Source organism: Colletotrichum scovillei (assembly GCF_011075155.1).
Source record: "Colletotrichum scovillei strain TJNH1 chromosome Unknown Contig00010, whole genome shotgun sequence".
NCBI classification, from domain to species: Eukaryota; Fungi; Ascomycota; class Sordariomycetes; order Glomerellales; family Glomerellaceae; genus Colletotrichum; species Colletotrichum scovillei.
This window is the reverse complement of record NW_023336268.1, coordinates 4,311,529-4,332,236: the sequence shown is the minus strand read 5'-3', so window position 1 is coordinate 4,332,236 and position 20,708 is coordinate 4,311,529. Positions and strand designations below refer to the sequence as shown.

Below are 20,708 nucleotides of genomic sequence, written 5' to 3'. Positions count from 1 at the left end.
ACTTATGAAAACGGACAGATGGTTTCCACTCCTTGCGCTTGTCTGATGCTTTATTTTAACAGCACACTCCTCCTTTCTGAACTTGGAACCATACTTTGCTGCAGATAAAATGCACATGTAACTTCTGGTGTCGTAGCCTCGCCCGGCCCCCTGTACACTCCACGCAATAGAGTCCTCGAATATGATTGTATGATCAAGACAAGATCCCGGCCACATGACATCATATCTCTCTCCGTAAAACTATCAGACTCGGGACGGGCAGGACGGAGTCTTCGCCCTTACCTCAGTGGTTGGTTCTCATGCGGCATCGGTCCGTGTGGCTCCAGGGGTCCTGGGAAGATCTCAAAACTTGAATGACCAAGTACGGATGCAGACGCAAGCAACGTGACAAGCCTAGAGGCCTGGTACAGATGGATACATACCCCTCATCTGACCTTTGGCCTTCTGGTACTTTAATAAGACACCGCCGTCCACGGGGCAGATGTTCAGTTGGTTTTGGCATTCACCGTCAACCAACTTCATCTCATACTCGTCCCATCTAATAACAGACATCACGTCCCTGCCGCTAGGAATTCGGCAGAAAGATATAGCAACAAAACACGCAATGGTATTGCCTTTCATTTTCCTCCGCATGCCGAATATGCAAACGACCTACTGCCATGTTGACACCGGCTGACCTCTTGCCGTACTCCGTCCGTTCTAGGCCACGGCAGAAACCGTAGATCTGGGCGCTGTGCACGCGCCTAAAGAAGAGTCAATCAAGGTATTCCAAGAGATCGCGCACGATCTCAAAAAAGAACTTCTCCACATCCGACGTGAACATCAAAGTAAGTCACATTCTCCACTGGAAACAAGCCATGGGCTAACACTACATCATCAGAGCACGAGCCCGAGTACTTTCAGGCCGTTGTAAGTCAATCATTATTTTGCCACGCCTTGCCATCGCGTCCGCTTAGACAGATCCTAGGAACACCTCGACGATCACCAACTGGCCGCTTTTGGCCCGGACAACTTTGTAGCCGTAAGAGTTGCCAGTTCGGCTTACGGAATCCACCTCTTTGGCAAGGTCCGAATCCCAGCACTACCTGAGTCGGGACCTGCCTACATTCACTTCCGCGCCTTTGTGCCCGGAGCTGAGCCGCCAAAGCTTCACAGCATCCACACTGAAGAGACTGAGCATTCGGATGGGGACAAGACGTATAGAGCCATATTCACTAAAGATGACGACCTTGAGTGGTTTGACACATAGCTAGATATGGGATAGGTCGGTAGCGAGTTGATCAGGAGTTCTCATCTCATGGGCTTGTATTACCCAGACATACAATATGATATCTATTGAGAATTTCTTGGTCCGATTACATGTCCTCCTCCTCTGCCGCCAAGAGTTCAGCATAATCATCTGCCGACGCAAACATTGGCAAGTCCTTGAGTTTCCTCCTGGATGATCGGGCGGCGCTCTTGCTCTTCTGGCTAGTTTCCTCGGCCTCTCCAGGTACTGCAGACAGCTCGGGGCCACCCCCATCCTCCATCGCCTCATCGTCGTCTCCTTCCTCGCCATGGAGCTCGCCGGCATCTTCGTCGTCTCCGTCATCTTCGTCACCATCCGAAAGTTCGGCGTCGGAGCCGTCAGAGAAGATAACGCCGCCATCGGACTCGTCATCGCTGTCGTCGAATCCATCCATGTCAAGGTCGTCATCGTCACTCTCGATTGGGCCATCGGGATGCGAGGCAGTTAAGGCCTTCCAGATCTCATCCTCTTGCTCGGCGTTGTCCTCGGCACTAACCTCATCTGGTCCAGATGACGATTGTTCAGTGATCTTCTTACCACCCTCGACCTTCTTGCCCGCTTGCTTAAAGTATTCGTGGAAGAAGATATCCTCCGCTGCAACCTGGTCTACCTTCTTGTTCCAGAACTTAGGCGTGTTAATTGGCGCAGCTGCACCTGAGCCAGTTCTCTTCGCAAGCCAGATACTGCCAGAATCAGGATTGCGGACCGGCTGCATGATAGATGCTCCCCTAGCAGTCTCTGCCGCCTTCGGGCTGCGGTACACAAACTTGTCGAGGAATCTGATCAAGCTATGGCTCTCCAGGTCGGGTTTGGCCATCTGCTTCTCATTTGAGAACAGACTTGCGGCTAGCAGAGACACGGACGGGTGGAAGTGAGTGAGGGGTGGTATCTGTATTCATTAGCGACCGTAGTCTCGTGAACTCAAACACAGGTCCAAGCTTACAATTTCCCAGAGACAGCTGTTCTGAGCATTGCTATGTTCTGGGTTTCTTTTGCGGCCATCGTACACACTCCCTCTAGAAACAGATGCATTCTGATCTTCTGGCGAGGGCTGGCTAGTCGCCTCTTCTGTGTCGTTATCCTCTGGTTCTTCCAGGAGTGCTCTAAGGTCGGGGAACTGAGTCCGTAGTTGGAAAACCACATATATCAAGCCACAGACGAAAGCAGGCTGGTGCAAGTTGAGAATCTGCAACATTCTCTTCGCAAAGGCCTTGATCCGCCTCGTGTCAACATCGGCCTTGAGAGACTTCAGAATCAGGTTCAAGTAAAGGGCTTGTTTAGAGGAGTTGGCAAGTCGCGGATCCAGCAAGGATTCGTACAACGTCCTGTAGAACCTGTCGGATGCCAGGTGCCTTGACACGGATATTTGCTGAATAAGGATTAGCGCCTGGATGCTCGTGTTGAAGTTCGTCGAGTGCGCGATTCGGAAAAGAGTGTCCATTTGGGATTCGAGGCTGCATGCGAGTGTTAGTTGTTTCGAAGATTCAGAAGCACAGAAACCATTGGACAAGGAGAACTTACATCGGGTCTTGCTCGGCCACGAACGGCACAGCGCGGTTGATTCCTGTCAGTACTGCGGTGACCAGTTTATCGGCTGTCTCCGTTGTAACGCCAGTCTCTTTGGAAGCACGATCCTGTTGACTTTCGGCAGGTGCTTTGCCAAGTGCGGAACTGTTGAGAAGAGTAACAAAAATCTCAAAATAAATGCGGAGCAGTGCCTCCGCCGTGCCACCTTCGCGGTTGCTCAGTATCGTCTGGTTCAGAGTGTTCGTAGCGTGGTACTTGGCCCTGAAAGTTTGACCTGGTCGGAGTAGAACTTCCTGCTCTATACCCTTGATCACAACCTGCTTCATTCCGGGGTGGGTGTTCTGAAGCTGAAGAAGAAGGTAGGAGACTCTCGAGGCAATCTTGCGATCTTTGTCGCCCATTTTGTTTACCAACAGCCTGAGCAGATTGGTCTCTTGCTCGGGCTTGTCCTTGAGCAGGCCGTAGACAAAGTCGATGGAACGGGTGCGAGAGTATTCAATCTCGTCGTTGCACCAGACCTCAAGGAGCTGGATGATCTTGAAGTATGATATCTTGAGCCAATCCTCGTAAGCCCACTGGATGAGGTGTGCATCCGTTAAGCGACCCGGTAAGGCTTGGCTAGAGTTCCAATTCTTGACAGAGGATCGCTGCAGAGCTCCAATGAGACCAGGTTGAGTCTGAAAGGCACGCAGTCTCCTATTAGGAGGTAGAACTAGACCCGGACCGAGCAGATCAACCAGAGCACCAAGAGCACCAATGGCCTGAGCACGACTCCTTTTGGATGCAAGGCCTAGGAGAGACTCAAAAGCCTTGACATTGTGCAGTGGTGACTCTTGAATTGCCAAGGTGAGAGCAGAGACTTTGTCGGAGAGCGTTCCGGAAGACATGATGGTGGAGAGGAACTTTCGAGAGGATGATGCCAGGACGCTCTTGTTGTATGCTGCCGCATCCGCCTCTAGAAGAGCGACTGCATGAGCTTTGAGAGCACTGATGACGCCAAGGAAACCATTCACTTCGGGAGACGTAGGGTCCGGGAGCTGGCTCAGTTCCGCCCCGTGCCAATCAGCACGAGGTTCGAATTTCTGGCGGGTACAGGTCAGCATATGCATGAATTTGAGGGGAACTTGGGTCAGGTGGCTGCTCACGAACTGCTTCTTGAACGTATCTTTGACATCCTTACGGGGAGGTTGTTGCGGTGCATGGATCTCAGGAGCTGCGTCCTCCTGGTCAGACTGGTCATCGCCTTCACCAACTTCATCTACCTCGCTCGCTTCGTCGTCCTCCGTCTCCTCCTCCCCATCTTCCTCCTCCGGGGATTCTTCTGCATCCTGGGCTGTTGCTGATTCGTGATGTTGCTGGAGGCCGAGCTGGGCTGCGAAAGCAGCAAGCTCACTCTGAAGCTTTCCGTCAATATTAGCCATAGAGTTGGCTTCCTCAGTGGCGTCCTCGTCGTCCGAATCAATGTCTCCAATGAGCTTCAGGTCCTCTTCGTCTCCTCCCAAGGCTCTGATCTCCTCGAGGAGATCCTCGCGATTGAGAAGCGCGCCTTTCTTGCCCTTCACCTTAGTCGTAATGTCGTCACGCCCGCTCGTGGACTTGTCGCGACGATGGGCATGCTTTTTCCGTTGATACGAGCTCTCCAATGGCTCGTCGGAGGTGTGTTTGCGCTTCTTGGTATCGGTTGAGTTGTCTTTGACAGCTTGGCCTAGTTTTCCCTCAATCTTGGCTGTGAGATTCGAGAATGATTCCGGGTTCAAGGACTCTGGCTGTCGAGCCTTGCCGGCAGATTGCCTCTTTGGCTTGCCCATCATGTATTTCAGATTACGACCGCAGCCAAAAGAAGAGGGAGAGTCCTGGGTAAATTATTGGAGAAGATAACAATGAACCGTGTGAAGGTGAGAGAAATCCTCTGTATTACACCAAAATGTACAAGAAGCAGAACCTGCAATGCAGAGAGGAAGGGTTGTCGCAAAAAAAAAAAAAAGGCAATTGAGAGCCAGGAGTGGGGTCGTTTTTTTCTTATCGATAAGCAGGGATGGTCAAGGTCGTGGTCGAGCCTCCCGGTGTACCTAGGTACGGATACCTACCTACTTAAATGGAACGGTAAACCCAATTGAGTATTACCTATCTGTATTGTCATCTCCAACTTGGAGTACCCAAGGCAACTCGGAGTAAGGTAATAACGATATAAATTCGGGTCGCGCATCCACCTGGCCCCGTCTACCTAGGTAAGCCGTATTGTCGCTGATAGCCCTCTCATACAAGCAATCCAAGATTGGGGTCAAACAAAATTTGACGTAGCCTCCCTCACCTGGCCTCTTGTGACCTCAATGAGATTAGATCTTGTCTTGCGCCAGTCTCACTAATCAACTGTCCATTGCCAGCTTGTGCCATTTGCTGATTTCCGATTGACAAGTCCCCAAGCGGCCAGCTCGTTCAGCGGTTGACCAATCACCACTATCATCCCATCTTGGTGGAGGCTTTCAAGGTGAATATTGGTCATCGCTACTGAACCAGTAACTCACTTGCGAGCATTGGTCAGCGAACGTGTTCCAGAGTTGCCTCGTCAGCTGGCGTACTTACTTTTGACGCCAACATGTCTTTCAGTCGCGCATGGAGAGTCCCTATATTGTCGACGTCTCCTAGCACGAAGGCAAGCCATGGCAACTTACCGTTCAATGGCAGCAGCCAGGTAGGTACACATATGCCTTTCAAGTAATAACTCATATGACATTGCTTACATGTCACTAGTCATTCAGCCGCGGCTACCGCGCCGGTAGCACCAGGAATCGACTGTCAACTGTTTGGGTCCCTACCGGAGGAATGACACCTGAACGAGGCGAAGGTAGGTCTATCGCATGCTGCCTATCTCGATTGTCAGCGTACTCAATTCAGAAACTCAAGGCGCCTATGAGAAGCTTGTTCGCGCCGGATTCTTGCGACAGGTAGGTCGTTCGATGAAGGGGCATTGAGATGGGAGATTTTGCTCATTCCTCATATTTCAGTCACACTCTGGCATTTTCCATCTACTTCCTCTTGGCCAGCGTGTCCAACGGAAACTCGAGGGCGTCATTGACTATTATATGCATGAACTTGGTAAGTTTTCTCGTACACTTCGGCTACCGGCCGCTGCCATTCACTGACGTCTGCCACAGGAGCCTCGAGAGTAGCTCTGTCAACCATTACATCCAAGGACCTCTGGCAGAGGAGTGGCCGTCTTACACAACTAGAGGCTGAGGTCAGTGCATGCTGTCTCAAAAACCTTGATCCTACGGCTGACTGGCAAAGCTCTTCGGCTTCGAGGACCGCAAAGGGTCCAAATACATGCTGTCGCCGACCCACGAGGAAGAGATTACTACTCTAGTGGCGAAGACTGTGAAATCCTACAAAGAACTGCCCCTTCGCCTCTATCAAATCAGTGAGCACAGAAACTTCACAGACCTCATCAGCCACCCAATAACTCATGCTGACATCGTTAGCGCGCAAATTCCGTGACGAACTTCGCCCGCGCCATGGACTACTAAGAACCCGCGAGTTCACCATGAAGGACCTCTATACTTTTGATGTCTCCGCGGATTCGGCCCTGGAGACCTATAAGAAGGTCCAGTCGGCATACACCGGCGTTTTCAAAGCACTGAAGCTGCCTGTGAAAGTAGCCAAAGCGAGCTCCGGCGACATGGGAGGCGATCTGAGCCATGAGTATCACTTGCCCACCTCAATTGGGGAAGACACTCTGGTCACCTGCAATACTTGTAGCTACGCTGCTAACGCCGAGGTTGCCGAGCCAAGGACAGTGGCCGTCGACAGCTCGGGACCATGCGGTCTGACTGAAACCCCAAGTCCTGCACCTGCTTCAATAAGGGTTTGGCGAGGCATCAGTAAAGACCGCAAGACCTTGGTGAATGCCTGGTATCCAGGCCGAAGCCAGGATGAATCTGACCGAGAGAACGATCTCAGGATTTCGGCCATTAAGACAATTGTCGCTGATCTGGACGCAAGCACTGAGAATGCCGCATCACTGTGGCGGACAGCTATTACATCAACGAGTTCTAGCACGGACACTGCGGCCACCCGGCCCCAGATCATCAACATCATACACTCCACATTGAGCAGCAACCTAGAAGAGGTTCTACGAGAAGAAAGCAAATCATCGCCTTTGTTAGGGTTGGATGTTCCCGAAGATGGAGTAGACTCGACCATCATTACCAGAACGCAAGTTGGACAATCAATCAACCTGCTCGCCGCTCGCGATGGTGACAGATGCCCTTGCTGCGATAGTGGCGTTCTCCAGCTGCAGAAGGCGCTGGAGCTTGGGCACACATTCTACCTAGGAACTCGATACTCGGAGCCACTCGATGCAACAGTATCCGTACCAACTCGTGCGAAATCAAGTCAGCACGATGGTCAGCCAGCTTTGGCTGAGGAAAAGACGCCTATGCAGATGGGGTGCCATGGAATTGGCGTCTCCCGACTCATAGGGGCCGTAGCTGAGCATCTAACAGACACAAAGGGCCTACAATGGCCGCGCGTGATTGCCCCTTACGAAGTCGTGGTGATTTCGACTCCTGCTCTAGCTCAAGATGCCAGTCAAGTGTATGATGAGATCGCCACAGGGGGCATTGACACGGTGCTGGATGATAGGTCGGCGTCCTTCGGTTGGAAGCTGAATGACGCAGACTTGGTAGGTTATCCGGTCCTAGTCATACTGGGTAAAGTATGGAAGGAGACAGGTAACTGTGAGGTCCAGTGCCGCAGATTCGGGATCAAAGAAACAGTCCCGCTTGAAGAGCTACGCCAGCGTGTGGCAGAGTTGCTCGAACAGCTCTGAGCAGAATGAAGACCGCTAGGACGTCTCGTTGAGACGCCCGCGACGCGGTGTGTACAAGACATTCATGTATCTCCAAATCAGATGTCCTACCATTGTAAAGATAGGAAAACGCCTCCAATAGCTCATTTTAATGTCACAACTAAAAGGTGTGTCCATTGTCGTCGAAGCATCAGGGACCCAGCAACCTCTCTTTATCTACCGATCTTACCACACTCGATGTGAGGTGGGTGGCATGCGATGGCGGCCTGCCCGGACGTGTCCTGCGCGGTGTGGGGCGGTCACGTGTGTAGCCACCGCCCGAGAAGTGCGATAAAGGCTGTCAATAATATGGGAAGGAGTGGTGTCAATGAACGACAATCAAGTAGTCAGGCCTTGCTTCAAACCTCACTCCGCCTCTAGAAAGTTTGACACAGCACCGGGTCTCAATCACATCAGCAACCCGCCGTTTTCCCTTTTGGCCATTTTTCGAAGTGGGGTTTCACCGTCGCTTAGGGGTTGGTACTGAGCAGGAACTCATACTCACTTCAATCATCTATCCCGACGACTTTGTTCGCCCGCAGGCCTGTTTAATCAACCATGGCCGCTCAGGGTTCTGAGAGTAGTGAGTGTTTCCGGTTTAGATTCCGCCGTCTCCTCATTAAGGTCAGGTGTACATCTTCCGTTTTCAGTGCTGACTCGGCTCCACAGTCAATCTGGAGACGCTAGACACACAGCAACTCAGTCAGGTCAAGAAGCAGTTGGAAGAAGAACTCGAGCACTTGACAAACTCGTTCGCCCAACTACACAGCGCGCAATCCAGGTTCAAGGAGTGCCTCCGGTGTGTCAAGGCCAGGCCTGGTGCTGGGGATGGTATGCAGGTCCCCAACTTTCCCGTGTCATCAGTGGCCAGCAAACTTAACATTTCTCCAGGCGACAAATCTGTCCTGGTGCCGCTAACCAACTCTCTCTACGTACGTGGGGAGCTTTCGGATCCAAAGCACGTCATCGTCGACGTGGGCACAGGATTCTACGTCGAGAAGGCATGTTCATCAGGCCCGAGGTTCTGTCTGACCTCTGACCATGGTGTGTGTTAACACTCACGCAGGATACCGAGTCTGCCGAACGTTTCTACGAGGCCAAGATTCAGAATTTGATGAATAACATTCAGGACCTCGAGCTGATCGTGCAGCGGAAAACGCTAAATGTGCGAAGTGTTGAGGATGGTAAGTTCCACATGTCCCTAGGAAACATGACTTGGCAATAGGCAGCATGGTTAAGGATATACTAACGAATCGTGTGTAACTGATAGTGCTGAGGCAAAAGGTTTTACAAAGCCAGACAGCATGAATAGCAATGGGGTGTTATAAAGCAGGCTACTATAACTATTGTACAAAAATAGCACCGTGACTACTATTACACTAGGCACTAAACCTCTATAACCCCGAACCTTAAGCAACTAGCGGACCTCTTAAGTATTATTAAACTACTTAACTACTAAGCTTAAAAACTAAGTACTTTAATACTCTATTAATAGTATTTTTTTAAATATTAAATTATTTATTTAAATTCTATTTTATTAGTTATTTAGATAATTTTTGATATAAATATATAGTATCCCTTTAGGGTTAGCCCTTTATTAAAGGCTATTTTTATTTTATAAATAAGCTAGTTTATAAGGGTTAATATTAAGTTTTTATCATATATATTATTTAATAAACTTTATAATTAATAATAACTAGTTATAACTATTAATATAGCTTGAATTATTATTAATAACGTAATATATTAATTATTTTTAAATAATTAAAAACTATTTTTATTTTTTATTTTATTAAATAATTTTAAGATATCTTTTTAAAAAAAATAATTTTATATTATAATTTGAGAATATTAATAATATTTTAAAATTAGTTAAGTATTTTAAAATTATATTATATAAATTAAGTATTAATAAAAGTAATATTTATATTAATATATTTATTTCAATTTTTAGATTAATAATATTTAAGTTATATTATTTTAAATAACTTTATTATAATTTAAGGTTTTTAAATATAATATTTATAAAATTAAACTTTTAGTTATTAAAAGCCCTAAGGTTAATAAGTTTTAATATATTAATAATATATATTCAAATAAATAAATAATTTAATAATATAATAATAATAAATAGTAAGAGAAGTAGCGCTTTTAATTTTAATAAAAAGTAAAGTAAATATATAATATATAAGTTAATATATACTAAATATTAATAAAATTAGTATTATTCTTAATAATAATAATAAGAGTATTTTTAATATTATATTATTATAAGTTATTATTAACCTAAAAAACAGCGAACTTAGCTAAGTATATAAACTTATAAAATAATAGTAGTACACTTAATATTATTATTAATTTATAATTATAAACTTTATAAAAAAATTAAAAAGAAAAAAAATAAAAATAGTTTATTAAAATAGTAAGAATAATAGTAAGAATATTTATTAATATTATATATTAATATTATATAATTAATATTAAAAACTACTCTGGCGATTTATAGAAGTAGAATACTAAATAAATATATAATATTTTTTATTTTAAAAATATAAAAATCGACTTTAATATAATTAAGCTTTCAAAAGTATTTTTATAATGTAGTATATTTTTAATAAAGTAATCCGCTAGGGCCGTATTATATATTATATATTAAAAAACTAAGTATACTACGCTCTATACTTAATAATTAATTAAAATAGTAATTAATTAATTCGATTATTATCTCCTTTTATTAACTCTTAATTTTTATTATTTTTAACTACTTATAAAACGAGTTTTACTTATTTTAATACGTATAAAACCTCTTAATACTAGCTTATATAAATAGCTAAGTTTAATACGATTTTTTTATATAGCTTATATAAATAGCTAAGTTTAATACGATTTTTTTTATATAAGTATTATTATTATTTAGGGCTTATAAGAGTTATTTAAAGTACTAGCTTATTATTTTAATTTTATATTTTCTAACCCCTTATTATAATTATTATTATTAAATTAATATTAATATATTAAAATTTAATATTTATATTAACCTAGCTATTTATAATATTTATAATATTATTTAACTAAATTTTATATTATTAAAAAGTATTTTATTATTTTTAAGTATATTTATATTAGTTATAATAATTATAGCGTCGAGCGAGCTAAAATAGGCGCCTAGTTTAAAAAGGTAAACTTATTAATAAGTATTTTTAAGTTCTTATTAAGGTAATATTTTAACTAATTAACTTCTTAACTAATAATCTAACTAGTTATTTAAGTAGTAATTTATATATTAATAAGTTTATTTAATAGGTTTATTTAATAAGTTTATTTAATAAGTTTATTTAGTTTAAATAGAGCTTTAAGTAATATTAAAAATAATAAAATAAAAAGAATTTCTATAAGCTTTAATATATAAATATTAGCCCTTTTAGCCCTTTTTAAAAAAGTCCTATATTATTATTAGAGTTTAAAACTTTTATAATTAGGGCTATTTTTAACTTTTATAATTAATTATTATAATTAATTATTATAATTAATTATTATAACTAATTTTAATTCCCTTAATAAAGTAATCCGCCAATAATACCGTATATTATATATTAAAGAAAACTAAGTATATTGCGCTCTATACTTAATTACTAACTAAAATAGTCGTTAATTAACTTAATTATTATTTCCTTTTATTAATAGCTCTTAACTTTTACTATAGTTTTCTTAAGTTTTAATTATTTATAGGCGAGTTTTACTTATTTTAATACGTATAAAACCTCTTAATATTAGCCTATATAAGTAGTTAGGTTTAATATAATTTTTTATATATAAATATTATTATTACCGGGGCCTATAAGAACTATTTAAAATACTAGTTTATTATTTTAATTTTATATTTTTTAGCCCGCTTATTATAATTATTATAACTAAGTTAATATTAATATATTAAATTTTAGTATTTATATTAACCTAGTTATTTATAATATTTATAATATTACTTAACTAAATTCCGTATTATTAAAAAGTATTTTATTATTTTTTAAGTATATTTATATTAGTTATTTGTTTTGTGTTCTACCTTTGCTGGCTGCTCGGGCGGTTCTCGATATCGTTTACACGGTATTAATTTATATTAGTTATAATAGTTATAATATTAAGCTAGTTAAAATAAGCGCTTAGCCCGAGAGGGATAGACTTATTAATAAATATTTTTAATTTACTAATTATTAATTATATACTAAGAGTAGAGTAGGTTTTTATTAAAGTAGTAGTTTATATATTAATAAGTTTATTTAATAAGTTTATTTAGTAAATTTATTTAATTTAAATAAAGCTTTAAGAATAAAAATAAAAAAAGTCTTTACGAGCTTTATAAATATTAGTTTTTTTTTTTTTTTTAAAAACCTCTATATTATTATTAAAATTTAGAACTTTTATAATTAAGGAAGGCTACTTCTGACCTTTATAGCTAATTATTATAGTTAATTATTATAGCTAACCTTTATTATTAACTTTTAATTAGTATTACTATATAATAAAAGGGTAACTTACTTATCTAAATTAAATAATAATTTTCGTATCGAAATTATTATATTATATTAAGTACGTACTTAGGGTATATTATATATATTATATAGTTAAAAATATACCGTATTATATAATTTTTTAAAAGCGTAATCCCGTTAAGGTCGATTTTTATACCTCTAAAGCTAGAAAAAATTATTATATATAATTAATATTTAAAAATACTAAAATAAGTTATCGATTTATAATATTATTTTATAATAAAAGTTTAACCTAAAGTATTTTTATTTTTAAATTCTATTTTTATAAATTGCTCGTGTAGTTTTTAATATTAGTTATATAATATTAATATATAATATTAATAAATACTCTTATTATCTTATTAAACTATTTTTATAATTTTCTTTTATTTTTTAACTTTCCTTTTATAAAAATTTATAATTATAGATTAATAATAATATTAAATATAATATTATTATTCTATAAGCCCTTATATTTAGTTAGGTTCGCTATTTTTTTAAATAACAATAGCTTATAATAATATAATACTAAAAATACCCTCGTTATTATTATTAAAAATAATATTAATTTTTAATATTTAATAAATATTAACTCTTATAACTATATTATATATAATAGTTTTTTTTAGTTTTATAAGTACAAAAGATCGACCTTAATAGATTAAAAAAATTTATAATATAATATACTTTTAATTATATAATATACGTAATATACCCTAAGTACGCGCTTAATATAATATAATAATTTTAATATAAAAACTACTATTTAATTTAGGATAAGTAAGTTACCCTTTTTATTACGTAATAGTATTAGTTAAAAAGGTTAATAATAGAGGTTAGTTATAATAATTAGTTATAATAGTTAGTTATAAAAGTTAGAGGCGGCTTAATAAAAAGTTATTTATTTTTAATTATAAAGGTTCTAAACTTTAATAATAACGTAGAGGTTTTTAAAAAAGGGCTAAAAGAGCTAATATTTACTACTCTTTAGAGCTCGTAAAAATTCTTTTTATCCTTATTATTTTTAATATTATTTAAAACTCTATTTAAACTAAATAAATTTATTAAAGAAACTTACTAAATAAACTTATTAATATATAAAACTACCTAAGTAACTAGTTAAATTATTAATTAAGAAGTTAGCTAGTTAAAATACTACTTTAATAAGAACCTATTTTAAAAATACTTATTAATAAGTCTATCCCTCCGGGCTAAGTATTTATTTTAATTAGCTTAATATTATAGTTATTATAATTAACGTAAATATACTTAAAAATAGTAAAGTACTTTTTAATAATACGGAATTTAACTAAGTAATAATATAAGTACTATAAATAACTAAGCTAATATAAATATTAAAATTTAATATATTAACGCTAGTTTAATTATAATAATTATAATAAATAAATTAGAAAAGTATAGAATTAAGCTAATAAGTTAGTACTTTAAATAGTTCTTATAGGCCCCAGGTAATAATAATATTTATATAAAAAGAGATTATATTAGACCTAGCTATTTATATAAGTTAGTATTAAAAGGTCCTATGCGCATTAAAATAAGTAAAGCTTGCTTTATAAATAGTTAGAACTTAAGAAGATTTTACGTAATAAAAAGTTAAGAACTATTTTAGTTAATAATTAAGTATAGAGCGTAATATACTTAGTTTTCTTTAATACGTAATATACGGTACGGCCCCGACGGATTATTTTATTAGGGGGCTTATATATTATATATTTATTATTTTATTTCTTTTATTAAAATCAAAAACGCTTTTCTTATCGTTTATTATTATTATATTATTACTATTATAATTATTATTATTATTATTATTATATTATTACTATTATACTATAATTATTATTATTATTATTATTATATTATTACTATTATACTATAATTATTATTATTATTATTATTATATTATTACTATTATACTATAATTATTATTATTATTATTATTATTATTATTATTAAAATATTAAAATATTTAGAAATTATCGACCCTTAAGGCTTCCTTAATAGCTAAAAGTTCGATTTTATAAATATTATATTTAAAAATCTAGAATTATAATAAAGTCGTTTTAAAAATACGACTTAAATATTATTAATTTAAAGATTTAAAATAAGTATATTAATATAAATATTACTATTATTAGTACTTGATTTATATAATATAATTAGAATTCCTCTAAAGAGATAGGGGGTATCTACTAATACTATATATTAATACTATATAACCGATATTGGGAACCGCCCGAGCGATTCGTAGAGGTAGAATACTAAATAAATAAAAAGTAGTTTTTAATTATTTAGAAAGTAATTAATATATTATAATAAGATTATTAATATTTTAGACTTAATTAGTATTTATAGCTAGCTATTATTAGTTATAAAGTTTATTAAGTAATATATATAATAAAAACTTAATATTAACCTTCGTAAACTAGCCTATTTATAGGGTAAAATTAGCCCTTAATAAGGCGGGCCGGACCTTAAAGGGATTCTTTAAGTATATTTATATTAATTATAATAGCTAGGGTATTAAAGGGGGTTAAAAGTTTATTAAGCCCTAGGGCGGGGGGACTTATTAAGGGTTATTTTAATAAAATAAGTTCTTATTAAAATAATAGTTTATATGTTAATAAGTTTATTTAGTAAATTTATTTAGTTTAAATAGAGATAATTTTAAATAATATTAAAAATAAAAGAAATAAAAAAATCAAAAAGTCTTTATAAGTTTTAAAAAGTAATAAATATTAGCCTTTTTAGCCCTTTTTAAAAAAACTTTTATATTATTATTAAAGTTTAGAACTTTTATAATTAAGGGTAAATAACCTTTTATTAAGCCGCTTTTAATCTTTATAACCGACTTTTATTATTAACCTTTTTAGCTAATATATAAAATAGCTTATTTATCCTAAATTAAATAATAGTTTTCGTATTAAAATTATTATATTACGTTAAGTACGTACTTAGGGTATATTATATATATTATATAATTAAAAAGTATATTATATTATATAATTTTTTTAAAAACGTAATCTTATTAAAGTTAATTTTTATATTTATAAAGCTAGAATAGAACTATTATATATAATTAATATTAAGAACTATTTAAGTAATTAATAAAATTAAAATTAAAATAAACAATAATATAATATTCAAAATACCCTTATTATTATTATTAAAATAATATTAATTTTTATATATTTTATATTCGTTATTTTTATAATCATAAACTTTATAAGAAGGAAAGTTAAAAAAGTAAAAACAAATTATAAAAATAGTTTAATAAAATAATAGGAGTATTTATTAATATTATATATTAATATTATATCCCCGATATAGTAATTTACCAGGGCTATACCGTATGTTATATATTAATATTATATCCCCGATAGAGTAATTTACCAGGCTATACCGTATATTATATATTAAAAAAACTAAGTATATTACGCTCCGTATTTAATTATTACGCTCCGTATTTAATTATTAATTAAAACTCTTAACTTTTATTACTTTTAGCTATTTATAAAGCGAGCTTTACCTATTTTAATATATATAAGACCTCTTAATACTAGTTTATATAAATAATTAGATCTTATATTACGTACTTCTTCTTATTAAGAGTTAAGGGACCCTTATATAATCCCTTATATTTATAATATAACCCATATTAAAAGATTTTTAATTCTATAAAATATAATTTTTAAACTTATATTAATATATTAAATCTTAGTATTTATATTAACTTAGTTATTTATAATATTTATATTATTATTTAGTTAAATTTTATATTATTAAAAGTATTATACTATTTTTAAATATATTTATTTGTTTTATATATCTTTTTACTAACTACTCGGGCAGTTCTTAATATTAGTTTTATAGTATTAATATATAATATTAATAAATACTCTTATTATTTTATTAAACTATTTTTATAATTTTTTTATTTTTAAACTTTCTTTTTATAAAGTTTATAACTACGGATTAATAGCGATATTAAGTACGATATTATTACTTTATAACTTATACTTACTTAACTAAGTTTATTACTTTCTAAATAATAATAGTTTATAATAATAATATTAAAAATACCCTTATTATTATTATTAAAAATAATACTAATTTCTATAAATATTAATATTTAATATACGTTAATTTTTATATATTATATATTTATTACTTCGTTTCCTTATTGAAATTAAAAACATTACTTTTTTATTATTTATTATTATTATTATTACTATTACTATTACTATTAAATTATTTACTTATTTAAGAATATTTAAAATATTAAGATATTAATAACTTATTAACTTATAAAGATACCTTAAAAGTATACTTAGTAATTTAATTTTATTAGTATTATACTTAATAATTTTAATTTATAAAAGATTATTTAAAGAATAAAGCTAGTTATTATTAATTTAAAAATTTAAAATATAAATATTATTATAATTATTATTATTATTAGTACTAAACTTATATAATATAGCTTATATAGCTTTAATAAAATACTTGATTAATTTTAAAATATAATTAATACTTTAATATTATAATAATAAAATAAAGTTTAGAAAAATTAAAAGAAATCTAGAGTTATTAAAAAGGTTAGAAAATAAAAAGTAGTTTTAATTATTTAAAAATAATTAATATATTATATTATTAACAATAGTTTAAACTATATTAATAGTTATAACTAGTTATTATTAATTATAAACTTTATTAAATAATATATATAATAAAAACTTGATATTAACCCTCGTAAACTAGCTTACCCGTAGAGTAAAGATAGCCCTTAATAAGGCGGGCCGACTTTAAAGGGTTAAGTATATTTATATTAATTATAATAGCTAGAGTATTAAGGGGGCCTAATTTATTAAGCTTTAGAGGGGGGGACTTACTAAGGGGTATTTTTAAAGAGTCCTAGCCCGCTAATTATTAACTATATACTAAGAGGTTCTTACTAAAGTAGTATTTTAATTAGCTAACCTCTTAACTAGTTATTTAACTAATTATCTAAGTAGTAGTTTATATATATTAATAAGTTTATTTAATAAGTTTATTTAATAAGTTTATTTAATTTAAATAGAGCTTTAAGTAATATTAAAAATAATAAGGATAAAAAATCTTTATAAGCTTTAATATAAGTAATAAATATTAACCCTTTTAGCCCTTTTTTAAAAACCTCTATATTACTATTAAAGTTTAGAACTTTTATAGTTAAGGGCTATTTTAACTTTTATAATTAACTTTTATTACTAACTTTTCTAGCTAGTATTACTATAATAGCTTACTTATCCTAAATTATAGCGGTTTTTATATTAGTTTTTATATTAAAATTATTATATTACGTTAAGTATATACTTAGGTATATTACGCATATTATATAGTTAAAAATATTATATTATATAACTTTAAAAGCGTAATCCTATTAAGGTCGATTTTTATATTTATAAAGCTAGAAAAACCACTATTTATTGATATTATATAACTAATATTAAGAACTACGTAAGTAATTAATAAAAATAGAACTAAAAATAAAGATTTATTATTTTATTTTTTATTAAAATTAAAAAACGCTATATTCTTTTATTATTTATTATTTTTATATTATTATTACTATTTTTATACTACTATTATTATTATTATTATTATTATTATTAATAATAAAAGCAGTTCCTTTATAGAACTTAAGGAATTATATATATAAACTTAGAGTAAATCTTGTATTTTATTTTTTATTATTTTTAAACTTTTAATATATTTAGCGTCGTTTTTTTAATATTTAGTCAATTAATAGCCGGTTTTATAATAAATCAAGTATTTTTTACTAATAGAATTATAGTTATATTAGTCTTAGTTATTAAATTAAGTTTTTGAGATTATTATTAATATAATTAATTTAATAAGTAGCGAGGACTTTTTATTATTAATAGTAGTTTAAAAATATTATTATTATTTATTATAATGATACTTTTTTATAATATTAATTAAAGTACTAAGTTAATAATAAAAGTTATTAAATATAAGCGCAGGTTTATAATAATAAGTTTATATAATGGTTTTTTTTAGCTTTATAAGCGTAAAAGATTAACCTTAACGGGATTATATTTTTAAAGAAAATTATATAACATAATATACTTTTTAATTATATAATATACGTAATATACCCTAAGTACGTATTTAATATAATATAGTAATTTTAATATAAAAACCGCTATTAAATTTAGGATAGATAAACTATACCTTTTATTATATAGTAATACTAACTAAAAAGTTAATAATAAAGTTGGTTATAAAAATTAAAAGGCCCTTAACTATGAAAGTTCTAAATTTTAATAATAACGTAGAGGTTTTTTAAAAAAGGGCTAAAAGGGCTAATATTTATTACTTTTTAAAACTTATAAAGATTTTTATCTTTATTATTTTTAATATTATTTAAAGCTCTATTTAAATTAAATAAATTTATTAAATAAACTTATTAAATAAACTTATTAATATATATAAACTACTATTTAAATAACTAGTTAGATAATTAGTTAAAAAGTTATAGTTAAAAAGTTAGTTAATTAAAATATTATTTTAATAAGAACTTCTTAGTATATAGTTAGTAACTACTGGGCTAGGACTCTAAGAATGCCCCTCGATAGGTCCCCCCCTCTAGGGCTTAATAAATTAGGCCCCCTTGATACCCTAGCTATTATAGTTAATATAAGTATACTTAAGGAGTAGTATAATACTTTTTAATAATACGGAATCCGGCTAAGTAATAATATAAATATTATAAATAGCCGGGCTAATATAGATATTAAGATCTAATATATTAATATTAATTTAGAAATTATATTTTATAAAGTTAGAAATCTTTTAATATAGGTTATATTATAAACGTAAGGGATTATATATAATTTTAACCTTAATAAAAAAGAATATATAATATAAAATCTAGCTATTTATACGGGCTAGTATTAAAAGGTCTTATATATGTTAGAGTGGGTAAAGCTCGCCCTATAGACAGAGTAAAAGATTAGGAGTTATTTTAATTAGTAATTAAGTACAGAGTATAATATACTTAGTTTTTTTAATATTTATTTTATATTTTTACTTTTATTAGTTATTTAGGTAGTTCTTAATATTAGTTATATAGTATTAATATATAGTATTAGTAAATATTCTTACTATCTCATTAAACTATTTTTACAATTTCCTTTTACTTTTAAACTTTCTTTTTATAAAGTTTATAATTATAGATTAATAGTAATATTAAGCATAACGCTACTACTTTATAAGCTGCCTACTTAGCTAAGTTTATTACCCTCTAGGTAATAATAACTTATAATAGTAGTATTAGAAATACCCTTATTATTATTATTAAAAATAATACTAACCTTTATAAGTACTAATATCTAGTATATATTAACTCTTATATACTATATATTTATTACTCGTTTTTTTTATTAAAGTTAAAAACGCTTCCCTTACTATTTATTATTATTATTATTATTATTATTACTATTAAATTATTTACTTTAAGAATATTTAAAATATTAAAATATTAATAACTCGTCGATTTATAAGGATACCTTAAGGAGTATACTTAATAATTTAATTTTATTAATATTATACTTAATAATCCTAATTTATAAAAGATTACTTAGAGGAGTATAAGCTAGTTATTATTAACTTAAAATTTAAAATATAAATATTTTTATAGTTATTACTATTATTAATACCGAACTTATATAATATAGTTTTAATAAAATACTTAATCGATTTTAAAATATAATTAATACCTTAATATTATAGTAATAAAATAGAAAGTTTAAAAGATTAAAAGAGAAATCTAGAGTTATTAAAAAGCTAAAAATAAAATGTAGTTTTTAACTATTTAAAAAAGATTAATATATTACGTTATTAGTAATAGTTTAAGCTATATTAATAGTGATGGCTAGTTATTATTAATTATAAACTTTATTAAGTAATATACGTAATAAAAACTTAATATTAACCCTCGTAGACTAGCTTATTTATAAAGCGAAAATAGCCCTTAATAAGGCGGGCCGACCCTAAAAGGAAATAGCCTTCCTTAACTATAAAAGTTCTAAACTTTATTAATAATATAGAGGTTCTTAAAAAAAAAGGGCTAAAAAAGCTAATATTTATTACTTTTTAGAGCTTATAAAAATTCTTTTTATTTTTATTACTTTTCATATTACTTAAAGCTCTATTTAAACTAAATAAATTTACTAAATAAACCTATTAAATAAACTTATTAATATATAAACTATTATTGAAATAACTAATTAGATAATTAATTAAAAGGTTAGTTAATTATAATACTACTTTAATAAGAACCTATTTTATTAAAAATACCCTTAATAAGTCCCTCCTCTAAAGCTTAATAAGTTCTTAGGCCCCTTAACGCCCTAATTATTATACTTAACGTAAATATACTTAAAGAGTAACATAATATTTTTAATAATACGGAACTTAGCTAAGTAATAATATA

The 20,708-nt window shown here is 32.0% G+C and overlaps 4 protein-coding genes across 4 annotated transcripts; 3 read left to right on the top strand and 1 right to left on the bottom strand.

Moving 5' to 3' along the window:
* The first annotated feature begins 93 nt into the window (after positions 1-93).
* Positions 94-1,322, top strand: HER10_EVM0004302 (uncharacterized protein). The gene is made up of 4 exons (XM_035473951.1): positions 94-607; positions 704-827; positions 881-909; positions 968-1,322. The coding sequence occupies exons 1-4, from the start codon at positions 482-484 to the stop codon at positions 1,247-1,249; spliced, it is 561 nt and encodes a 186-aa protein (XP_035327882.1). The 5' UTR covers positions 94-481; the 3' UTR covers positions 1,250-1,322.
* Positions 1,323-1,343: 21 nt separating this feature from the next.
* HER10_EVM0010240 (CBF/Mak21 family protein) lies at positions 1,344-4,623 on the bottom strand (the record flags this gene model as incomplete). The annotated part of the gene is made up of 4 exons (XM_035479706.1): positions 1,344-2,177; positions 2,232-2,742; positions 2,810-3,897; positions 3,961-4,623. 4 exons carry the CDS (start codon positions 4,621-4,623, stop codon positions 1,356-1,358), a joined length of 3,084 nt encoding a protein of 1,027 aa, XP_035328414.1. The 3' UTR covers positions 1,344-1,355.
* A 339-nt stretch (positions 4,624-4,962) lies between these two features.
* On the top strand, positions 4,963-7,643 carry HER10_EVM0009238 (prolyl-tRNA synthetase; the record flags this gene model as incomplete). The annotated part of the gene is made up of 7 exons (XM_035478730.1): positions 4,963-5,507; positions 5,567-5,660; positions 5,720-5,760; positions 5,821-5,911; positions 5,971-6,053; positions 6,104-6,233; positions 6,295-7,643. Exons 1-7 carry the CDS (start codon positions 5,412-5,414, stop codon positions 7,641-7,643), a joined length of 1,884 nt encoding a protein of 627 aa, XP_035328333.1. The 5' UTR covers positions 4,963-5,411.
* A 358-nt stretch (positions 7,644-8,001) lies between these two features.
* HER10_EVM0007173 (prefoldin) lies at positions 8,002-9,089 on the top strand. The gene is made up of 5 exons (XM_035476738.1): positions 8,002-8,244; positions 8,331-8,492; positions 8,553-8,662; positions 8,728-8,845; positions 8,932-9,089. The coding sequence occupies exons 1-5, from the start codon at positions 8,220-8,222 to the stop codon at positions 8,967-8,969; spliced, it is 453 nt and encodes a 150-aa protein (XP_035328157.1). The 5' UTR covers positions 8,002-8,219; the 3' UTR covers positions 8,970-9,089.
* Positions 9,090-20,708: the final 11,619 nt, after the last annotated feature.

Bases quoted from the DNA above. Each gene is read 5' to 3' on its own strand.
- HER10_EVM0004302 (XM_035473951.1), top strand. From the start codon at position 482: ATGTTCAGTTGGTTTTGGCATTCACCGTCAACCAACTTCATCTCATAC. The intron at 608-703 runs GTATTGCCTTTC...CGTCCGTTCTAG, and splicing joins TAGCAACAAAACACGCAATG to GCCACGGCAGAAACCGTAGA. The intron at 828-880 runs GTAAGTCACATT...CTACATCATCAG, and splicing joins CATCCGACGTGAACATCAAA to AGCACGAGCCCGAGTACTTT.
- HER10_EVM0007173 (XM_035476738.1), top strand. From the start codon at position 8,220: ATGGCCGCTCAGGGTTCTGAGAGTA. The intron at 8,245-8,330 runs GTGAGTGTTTCC...TCGGCTCCACAG, and splicing joins CGCTCAGGGTTCTGAGAGTA to TCAATCTGGAGACGCTAGAC. The intron at 8,493-8,552 runs GTATGCAGGTCC...ACATTTCTCCAG, and splicing joins CAGGCCTGGTGCTGGGGATG to GCGACAAATCTGTCCTGGTG.